The following is an 11,016-nucleotide window of genomic DNA, read 5'->3' on the forward strand; positions in this document are numbered from 1 at the left end:
CCTTTGACGCCTTTGTACATCCCTTGCCAAGCAAATGAACAATTTTTTTCATTTCCAATGCATGCAGTCGATGCTTCCAAGCATCCCAGGAAATCCTATTTCTGCATTCTGTGCTAGGATCTGAGCTGTGTCTTCAGCATTGGGTGATCGCAAATATTGATGTCCAAAAACTGCCACCACTGCCCTGCACAACTTATAGAAACACTCAATGGTGGTGGACTCGGCCATGCGTCCATAGTCTTCCAGAATATCACCGGGAGCTCCGTACGCAAGCATCCTCATAGTTATCGTGCACTTCTGGAGCGAGGTGAATCCAAGTGTGCCGATGCAATACCTTTTGCACTTGAAGTACCTGTCGAACTCCCTGATAGAATCCACAATCCCGAGGAATAGCTTCCGGCTCATACAATAACAACGTCAGAATACTTTGTCGCCGTGCAGAGGAGCATCTGCGAAGTAGTCGGCGTAGAGCAAGCAATAGCCTTCCAGTCAATGCCTCTGCTTTGCCTTCAGCCGGCCCGACGCCGAGCCACCTCGTCGTGGCTCTGCATTGCTCGCGAACATGCCAACCAGAGAGGCGAGGACCATGCGGTGCTCTTCATCCTGGGCGTCGACATCGACTTCCTCCTCCATTAGCGTCGCGAACGTCTTCTCGTCGTCGGAGTCCATGGGCCAGGCAAATCGCCGAACACCTGGCGGGCGTGGCAGATGCGCAGCCGTGTACGTGCCCGGAGTGCCGAGAAAACTCGCCAAGAAACGGGAGGGGGCGAATCCGCAGCGAAGTCGATGGGGAGATGGCCTTTGTAGCGGCGGTAGGCAGATGGGGTGGCGCCGAAATCGGCACGGTGGCGGAAGGTGTGGTGCGCTCTGGAGAAGAAAATGCCTCTTTTCGCCTGACAAGGACCCGGCGCGTCGTTTTCCCTTCTGCCACCGTCTCCGGGCGCCCCCCAACGCACTTGATTCGGCTTGGGACCGTCAGGGTCAATTCGGTCCTAACGAAAACCGGTTCCTAAGGGCGCAAGTAAGCCGTTTTTCACTCGTCGGTGAAAAAAATAACCTGAAGATGGCGTGTTGAGGTCGCGGGTGGAGATGCTCGTAGTTTCTTGTCTCGGTCAACATTTGTGCATGACCTGTCAAGCTTGGGTGGTCGTATTATATAACAAGCGTGTGTGTACACATGTGCGTCATCTGGTAAGGAAGAAATGGACTCAGCCGACGTCTGCGTTACAGACTACAGTGGTCGTAACCCAAAGAGCACGAGCGAACGAGACCCCACACCAGAGCCCAGAGAAGCCGCAAGCAAAGCAAGTTACAAAAACCGTCTCCGTTTCCTCGCTCCCACGCACACGAGCGCACAGCCGCGCACGCAACAAAAGGCACGGCCAGCGGGAGACGCCGACGGACTTTTCTCCTCACGCTTCGTTCATGGGTTGCTGCGGCTCCTCGCTGCGGTCGTGGGTCCACGCGGAGAAGCCGCCCGGCCCGCGGCGGCCTGCTCCCCCTACCCCGCCGCCGCACCGCCCCTCCTTCTCCCTCAAGGCGCAGAAGGCCGCTCCCCCGGCGGCCGCGGCGCCGGCCGCGCGCGGGGTGGAGGAGGTCCCGGCGCTCGCGGAGTTCTCGCTGGCGGAGCTCCGCGCGGCCACGGACGGCTTCGCGGCGGGGAACATCGTGTCGGAGAGCGGCGAGAAGGCCCCCAACCTCGTCTACAGGGGCCGGCTGCGGGGAGGCGCCGCCCCTCGCGCCATCGCCGTCAAGAAGTTCGCCAAGCATGCCTGGCCCGACCCCAAGCAGTTCGCGGTAGGTAGGGAGGGAGAGGAGGCGAGGAGCTCGTGGTTTGGTGTGTGGCTGAATTGGGGGTTTAGAGGGGACATATGGTTTTGACGAATTGCTCGTTTGGTCGGTTTCCAGGAGGAGGCGAAGGGGGTGGGCAAGCTGCGGCACCGGAGGCTGGCAAACCTCATCGGCTACTGCTGCGACGGCGACGAGCGGCTGCTTGTCGCCGAGTTCATGTCCAACGATACCCTCGCCAAGCACCTGTTCCACTGTGAGTCCCCCAAGTAGCCCCGCGCATATTGTCTTTGCTTAGTAGTTGCCCGGGCCGTTTCTTGATTCTACTGAACCTGGGGATCCTTTGCTTTAGTGCATGTCGCTGAATTATGGGACGAGGTAAGCAAGTGCGGAATTTGGCAAGTTACTGTGTCTGCACAAGGCTTCTACTCAGTGCAGTTGTTTGCAGCATTTTGATATCGAACTTAAGCAATTGATAGTTCATACTTGTTATTATTTTGATTATCTCCCTGGCTGCAATTGAGTGTAGTTTATCACAAATGATATGAGTTTCTATGTATATTAAACAAATCCTGTTTGTGATTGCTAATTCTGTCATTCTTGAGTTAAAGACTTACTGGTGATGACATTTATCACCAAAGGGAAGTTATTATTTCTGCACAAGGCTTCTACTCAGTGCAGCTGCTTGCAGCATTTTGATGTAGAACTTAGGATATTGATAGTTAATGCTTGATTGACCTCCCCTTAGGTTCCCAGCTCCCATGCTCACTTGTTATTTTGATTATCACCTTGGATACAAGGGAAATATTGCACACATCCTGTTTGTGATTGCTAATTTGGTCATTTTGAGTTAAATATCGACAAGTGATGGCACTTATCATACTTGTTACGGCCTTGGAAATAACTATCAAATTAATTTGCTCTTCGCCATACTTTTGCCGTTGTGCAGGGGAAAACCAGACTATTGAATGGGCTATGCGTCTGAGAGTCGCATGCTACATTGCCGAAGCATTGGGATATTGCAGCAATGAGGAACGCTCTTTATATCATGACCTAAATGCATACAGAGTCCTCTTTGACGAGGTAAATGATCAGTAAGACAAGTCTGTTTAAGTATATAGAACTCTGTCAGACCAATGACTACTGTCTTGTGCTAATGGCCATGGTGGCGATGTTTAGAGGTTTTCAGGTTTAGATTTCTTTTTACCTAAAAATAGTTAAGATTTTTTCTGTTAACAAGAAACGGAAATGTTAGCAGTAAGCTGTCTTTTTCTGCACTGTTTATGACACATATAAACTAGGATAATTCGGTTACTAGGAAAATTGTTTAGCAGAACTTACATTGACATTTGGAAGATGTGATGCATTCAATTTATTTACAACTTCACCAAGTAGGTTTTATGAGTTGTTGATAGCATCTAACAGTTGAACATGTCATTTTGTACCAATTATCATGCATGTAAGCGAAGCGTCTAACAACCTTTCTGGTTGCAGAATGGTGATCCGCGTCTCTCATGCTTTGGTCTGATGAAAAACAGCAGGGATGGGAAAAGTTATAGCACAAATCTAGCGTACACACCTCCAGAATATCTGAGAAATGGTATTTAGCCCTTTTCTTATTTAGTAATGAAATATTTCTTCTTGTAGGAGTTCAGTTTTATTATTGCTATCCTCCACTTCTCAAAAAAATAGGAATTTCAGGGGATGAAGCTTTAATCTATTGGCACTGAATAACAATTTTTTTCACTGGAAAGACAAATATAGTACCTTTGTTAAGATATTGGTTCAATGTACTCCCTCCGGTCCTTTTGATTCCACATATAAGATTTATCTGAAGTCAAACTTCGTAAAGTTTGACCGTATTTGTATGAAAAAATATCAACATCTTCAATATTGAAGCTATACAATATGAAACCTAAATTCATGACGCATCTAATGATATTGATTTCGTATTGTGAAAGTTGATATTTTTCTCTATAAAATTGGTCAAATTTTATGAAGTTTGACTTTAGACAAATCTTAAATTCGGAGTAAAAAGGGCCGGAGCGAGCATTATATAGAGGTCATAAGGAGTCTTTTCTGCATTATTAATGTAGACATAGGCACCACCGATGCATATTTTGAGTATATTTTTTCTTTCTTTCAGGCAGGGTCACAGCAGAAAGCGTCATATTCAGTTTTGGCACTGTACTCATCGATCTTCTCAGTGGAAAGCGCATACCTCCTTCCCATGTAAGTTCCTTGTTAAGCATGTTTTCTTAGCTTCCATCATATTCAGCTAAAGAAATACATAATTATACCAAAGAGATACTTGTTTGGTTTTTCTCAGCACAAATACCAGTCGAACAACCATGCATGCAGATTGAACTGTAACGAAAACATTAATGTTGAATTTCATATTTAGCTGTACAAGCTAGCACGCATACACAGGTTTTCTGCCAAGAAATTCTTACATATAATCTATATTACTATTTGAAGTGATTGCAGTATTGTTTAGCCAATAAACATGGTCATTGCACATCCAGGCTGAGATCTATGCTTCTGACCAATGGAATGCTCATTACAGAAGTCATTCGTGTGCTGTATGATTGGCCCACCAGGCAGTGTCAGCTTACCCGAGTGAAACACTCTAGCCCCCCCCCCCCCCCTTCAAGCATAGAGTAGCTCCTTGTGTTGGCCGGCTGAATGCTATACACTGTTGCTTGCGTCATCTGTGTCACTTGCCTTGCTCATGACAGGCATGATCGGTGTGACACACTCGGTGGCAGTACAGCGTTTACTGGTTGGAGTTCACTTCACCCTCACCCTATGCCCCTTCGGACTTTATTTTTCCGAAAGGGGATAGGCACGGCCTCTGCATCATCATGACGCACAGAGCCATTTTGTTAACAAATTATCCAATGTACGTAACAGTCATGAATACAAAGGAAAAAAGATAGAACACAACTGTGAGCAGTCGAAAATGAGATTACATGAGTCAAACACATAATCTACTACTGGTTCGCCAGCCAAATCTGTTGAATAATACCCGTGCCACCGTCCAAACGCTGCACCCAAAGGCCATGTGCTCCTGAGCATTTTATTAGTCCAACTAGCACCTCAGGCAGGTAGCCTCATGCAATTTTTGGGTCGCACGAATACAGTTTCCTTCTTATGTTGGATAATTTGTTTATCATTTTGAACACCCATATCCGAAAACCTCTACCATCCCACTAAATATTGTTGGAATTCTGTGCAACTGACTCAATTCGTTGTGTGTAGAAACTATGGCCTGTATAATTATTTACCAAAGTCTATCACCAGTTAACAAGACAATTTACAATAGTGTGCACACTGGTAATGATGGGTATATGCATTCATTGCACGCAGGCACTTGATATGATAAGAAGTAGAAACATCCAAGCACTAATGGATTCACATTTGGAGGGGAACTACTCAACAGAGGAGGCTACTACTTTGGTGAATCTTGCTTCTCAATGTTTGCAGTACGAACCAAGAGATCGGCCTGATATAAAAAAGTTGGTTTCCATTCTTGAGCCACTGCAAACAAAATCAGAGGTAATAACATCTACTCCTCTATTCTTATGTTTCTTCTATTTTTTTACTATGAATTAAGATGTGTAAGCATTGAACTACAGACCCCTTTTTTCCCTATCATTCAAGCTAATGACATGATAGTGTAACTTCCGCATTCCCATGATGTTTCCTGACATTTCAGTTATGTACTTGAGAGTTTTTCGTGTTTGTTGTTCAGAAGTATTTTCGTTGGCCCTTTCAGGCCCTTTGGTCGAAATGTGGGTAACTGTGGCGTTATGTTGCACCTAGCCCATTAGCATGTAGTTTATGTGACACAAAGTTGATGTCATTGCATTTGTATTCAAATGCACTTAGGATTGTGATTTTGTATCACATAAACTGTATATTAACGAAGTAATTGTTGGTTAAAGCCTTGTTAACTAATCAAAATACACCCTATATACCTGGATGGAGGGACTAGTGACCAGCCATTTAGTGATGATGACTTTTGGACTTTGATTGCATGAAGTGATGATATTAAATATCCAATAAGTACTCAGTACTCTCGTATGGCCACTTCGGCATAGAGTATATGATCTATGTCTTTCAGGACTGTGCAAAGGTTGTATGTCCCAAAATGTGTTCAGTATGTTATGTTTCTTATTTGAGCCCCACTTCAGTACACCCCCCTCACAAAGCATATAAAGGGTAATTTAGACCTTTGACAACTCATATACGTCATACGATGAAGGACCTCCTGTACGCCGCAATAGGACACAGGCACTAGGCCAGCCCATTTGCGGTAGGGCGTGGTGGAAAATCAATAAAAATTGCGCCCAAGATGGGAATTGAATTCATGACCAGGGATAGAACCGCTTTGGTTGCTAACCACTTCGGCTGGCTGCCTCAAGTGCTAGATTTGCGGTGACACACTTAAAGAAACCAAAGAAAGAGGCAGCACTTAAATACAAATTCACAAATACTAAAATGGGTGAGCGGACCTAACACACAAGCTCCCGCGAGTGCATAATATCACAAGCCCCGAAATATTATTAATTTTGAAACTTCGTACGTGAATTTATTACAAAGTAATATTTTTGAAGCCCGAACTTTTTTAAAATTTGTGAGCATACTTTAAAAACTCAAACCTTTTGAGGACAATATTTCGGAATCTAAAACTTCTTATAAAAACAATAGGAACAAAACTGAAAACGAGTACATTTTTTGAAAATACGAACATTTTTTGAAAACAGGAACATTGAAAATGCGGCCATTTTCTGAAACTATGAACAAGTTCTTCAAAACACGCACATTTTAAGAATTCCTCAGAATGTTTGTATTACTAAAAATTGCTCATAATGTCAAAACACGAGCACTTTAAAAAGCGCAAACAAAAATTTGAACACGGACATTTTTATATTTTTAACATTTTATGAAAAACACTAACAAATTTGGAATTTCAGAAGATTTCAAAAAAAAAGAACGAAAATTTGAAACCATTTTTTTTAATTTGCTCAAACATGTTTTGTATTCGTGTAGAATAAGTCACCATGTTCAGCGTTAGGTGTTAGGGTAGGTGAGAAGTCTCCATTTGAGAGCAAGTTGTTTCTCGACATCAGTAAAATGACCCTATCTTTTTTCCTTGGCCTCCGTTCAAGAATGACATCTGTAGAATGTTTGTAAAGTCTCCGTTCAAGAAATCATGACAAGGTTTTTTGGTTTTCTACAAATTCTATGTTTTATGAAGTTTTCTTGGTCAAAAAAGGGCTATAATTGCCGGACGTGTCACAACTTGCATATGGTGTCAAAAATCGTTTAAACTTGGCATGATTCCTACCATGAGCATGCCCACCTGCTTGCAAAAGTTGGGTTAATTTCAAGCATATCCAAAAAATGACCATGTTCAACATAGGGTGTTTGGGTACGTCACAAGGCTCCATTTGAGAGCATGTTGTTTCTCGACATCCTTGAAATGGCCGCAATTTTTCCCGTGGCCTTGTATGACCAATTCAAGGCACCATGATAAGTTATTTTAGTTTTGATAAATTTTGCATTTTCTAGAGTTTTCTTAGAAAAGAAAAGCTGATAAATGCATGGACATGTTGCAACTTGCATATAGTTTTGGAAATCGTTCAAACCGGACATAGATGCCTACCATGTGCATGTCCACCTGCTTAAAAATGTTGAGGCTATTTGAAGCATGTCTAAAAGTAGATCATGTTCAACGGAGGGTGTCCGAGTAGGCTAGAAGGCTCCGTAGATTTACAACACGTTCACAAATTAAAAATACCATGAATTGAAAAAGAAGTCACAGATTTTAGAAAAAAAAGTTCAATCATATGAAAAATATTTCATGAATTTTGAAAAAAGTCCATCGATTTTGGCAAAAAGTCATTGACTTTGAAAAAATCATTCATTTTGAAAAAGGTTTATCGAAAGTTAATCAATTTTGAATAAAGTTCATCAATATTAAAAAGCTTCATAGATTTTCTTAAAAAAAGCAAAACTGAAAAAGTTTGCCCATTGCAAAGGAAAAAGGAAAACAAAAATGAACAGAAAAAAAAAGAAAACGAAAATAGGAAAGGAATAACCGAACAAAAAGAAAGAAAGATGGGCCTGCGGTTTAAAATCAGAAAAAAAGATGGGCCGGCCCAGCTTGCTGTACACGTGTACATCGTGTACCGCGGACGAAGAGTTTCTAATAAGACTATCATGCCCTTTCTTATGAAGAGGTATGGGCTAATCTGAGCCGTCCTTGTGTTTAGGGGGGGTGTACCGAAGCAGAACTTTTCTTATTTATCTAGGTGGAATTGGAATTTTGTAACATTGTGTTCTGTTACTTCTGTGTTAGGAATGACATAATTTCGCTAGATGAGTAACATGACATATATCTCTGATGATTACGGCTGTTCTTGTTGCAAAATACAAAGCAGGTGCCATCTTATGTGATGCTTGGAGTTGCGAAACCTGATGAACTATCAAAGGCACCACCTAGCCCTCCTCCACAGCCACAGCACCCTCTTTCTGCCATGGGAGAAGCCTGTTCAAGGATGGACCTAACTGCCATACATCAGATTCTAGTCTCGATGCATTACAGAGATGATGAAGGGAGTAACGAGGTAAAGAGCACTGCATTCTGTTTCCAGCATGTCCTTTCTGCAGGGCTGTATCTTCACCGGTCTCCATGTTGCAGTTATCGTTCCAAGAATGGACACAGCAGATGAGGGATATGTTGGACGCCCGGAAACAGGGCGACTTTGCTTTCCGAGACAAGGACTTTAAAGCAGCCATAGACTGTTATACTCAGGTAGTGCCTCATTTAGATCTATAAGATGGTCTCCAAGTCACTATAAAATATTTCTGATCAATCCTTTGCCTGTGATTGTTTCACAGTTTGTTGATGTCGGGACAATGGTGTCACCAACGGTTTACGCCAGGCGAAGCTTGTGCCACCTGATGTGTGACCAACCTGACGCTGCCCTCCGGGACGCAATGCAAGCGCAATGCGTGTATCCCGATTGGCCGACAGCTTTCTACATGCAGGCAGTCGCCCTGTCCAAGTTAGACATGCAGAGTGACGCCACCGACATGTTGAACGAGGCCTCACAACTTGAAGAGAAGAGGCAAAAGAGCGCAAGAGGTCCATGAATGAAGAGCATATTAAACTTGGAGAAGTTGCATCCCTCCCATATATATGTATGTAATCGTAAGTTTGCGCTGATCTGAGCGGTATATAGGAGCTAGAAGATCTGCGGGAAGACATTTCACTGAAGAGTCCTGTGAATGCGATTGAAGGAACTCGTTTGGTTTGGCATGCCTGTGATAGGTAGTGCATTTTTGGGCCCATGTTTGCTGTATATAACGTCTGTTGAAACAGGCAGCAAACACGGTCGTTCTTTTGAATGAGTGTTGCTGGTTGTTGGGAAGGGTCCGTCCTTGTACCTAAAGCTAATAAACATACCTATATCCTGTTTGTACATAAAATATTGATTTGGATGTACATCGACTCCAGAGTAGATTTCTGCTCATCCTATGGGCTATGTATAATTGTATAGTCCTGTCGCGATAAAAGTCATCTTCTGCTCGCTAGCTTGTTTGAGCTTGTGATAAACAGTAAAATCAGAAGAAAAATAAATAAATAAATAAATAAATTCTGTTTTTTTTACAAACATTAACAAAAGTTTTATGTGCTTACAAAAATTTATCTTGAAAAGACATTCAGAAGGCGTGACAATTTTTTTTTTTAAAAAATCAGCACTCCAAAATGCTTCTGAAAATAACATTTTTGAAGCATCAATATTGTTTTTCTTGCCATGACTTGTAAGAATGTGATTTGAAGATGGAATTTTGTGAGTAGGTAAAACTTTTGTCAATGTTTTCACCTAAAAAAAAATCTGATTTATTTTTTATTTTTTTAGGGTTTATTGTTCACCGAGCTCATTTGAGCTCGAGCTCAAAAACTCCATACCCGCGGCGTAAGTGTCTACACTTGCACTGCGTTTGAATGATTGCCCGAAGAGCATAACTGTCACAACTTTCGCACATGACAGTGTCTCAACTGGTGCCATGTCCCCCACAAGTCATGACTCCATGACCTCCGTTCGGACGCTTCAAGTTTGTACCAACCTGGGGATACTCGAAAGACCCCTTTTGTTGGTCTAGAGTTTAGATTTACGCATTTCCTATTGGTACGTCTCTTGAATTTATAACTCGTGCCAATCGATTTTTGAGCACAACCCTGAGGAAGGGACGGGATGCTGCAACAATGTTTGGGGGTCCATCTTACGTTCACTAATAGACGAATTCTCCTTCATCTTGCAAGCATAGACATTTTGAGCACATGTTACCACTGGCAAGAACCCTTTCTTGGACTGTTCCATTTTGAACTTCTTCAAAACTTTATCAAGGTATGTGCTTTGTGAAAGTCCTATCATGCGTCTCGATCTATCCCTATAGATCTTAATGCCTAGAATGTAAGCAGCTTCTCCTAGGTCCTTCATAGAGAAACTTTTATCCAAGTAATCCTTTACGCTCTCCAAAAACTCTACGTTGTTTCCAATCAGCAATATGTCATCCACATATAATATTAGAAACGCCACATAGCTCCCACTCACTTTCTTGTAAATACAAGATTCTCCAACCACCTGTATAAACCCAAATGCTTTGATCACCTCATCAAAGCGCTTATTCCAACTCCGAGATGCTTGCACCAGTCCATAAATGGATCGCTGGAGCTTGCACACTTTGTTAGCATTCTTTGGATCGACAAAACCTTCGGGTTGCATCATATACAACTCTTCCTTAAGAAAACCGTTAAGGAACGCCGTTTTGACATCCATCTGTCAGATTTCATAATCCAAAAATGCAGCTATTGTTAACATGATTCGGACGACTTAAGCATCGCTACCGGTGAGAACGTCTCATCGTAGTCAACTCCTTGAACGTGTGAAAAACCCTTTGCCACAAGTCAAGCTTTATAAACGGTCACATTACCATCTGCGTCCGTCTTCTCCTTAAAGATCCATTTGTTCTGAATAGCCTTGCGGACTTTAGGTAGTACTTCCAAAGTCCATCCTTTGTTTTCGTACATAGATCCTATCTTGAACTTCATGGCCTCCAGCCATTTGTTAGAATCCGGGCCCGCCATTGCTTCTTCATAATTCACAGGTTCATTGTTGTCTAACAACATAATTGATAAGACATGATTACCGT

The 11,016-nt window shown here is 42.8% G+C and overlaps 1 protein-coding gene across 1 annotated transcript; it reads left to right on the top strand.

The window, feature by feature from the left end:
• The first annotated feature begins 1,345 nt into the window (after positions 1–1,345).
• Positions 1,346–9,304, top strand: LOC123437679 (serine/threonine-protein kinase BSK1-2-like). Its single transcript, XM_045115726.1, has 9 exons — positions 1,346–1,797; positions 1,909–2,044; positions 2,738–2,871; positions 3,283–3,388; positions 3,935–4,020; positions 5,158–5,346; positions 8,238–8,423; positions 8,498–8,611; positions 8,698–9,304. The coding sequence occupies exons 1-9, from the start codon at positions 1,426–1,428 to the stop codon at positions 8,950–8,952; spliced, it is 1,578 nt and encodes a 525-aa protein (XP_044971661.1). The 5' UTR covers positions 1,346–1,425; the 3' UTR covers positions 8,953–9,304.
• Positions 9,305–11,016: the final 1,712 nt, after the last annotated feature.

The sequence above is a fragment of the Hordeum vulgare genome, chromosome 1H (assembly GCF_904849725.1).
Source record: "Hordeum vulgare subsp. vulgare chromosome 1H, MorexV3_pseudomolecules_assembly, whole genome shotgun sequence".
Classification (NCBI taxonomy): domain Eukaryota; kingdom Viridiplantae; phylum Streptophyta; class Magnoliopsida; order Poales; family Poaceae; genus Hordeum; species Hordeum vulgare.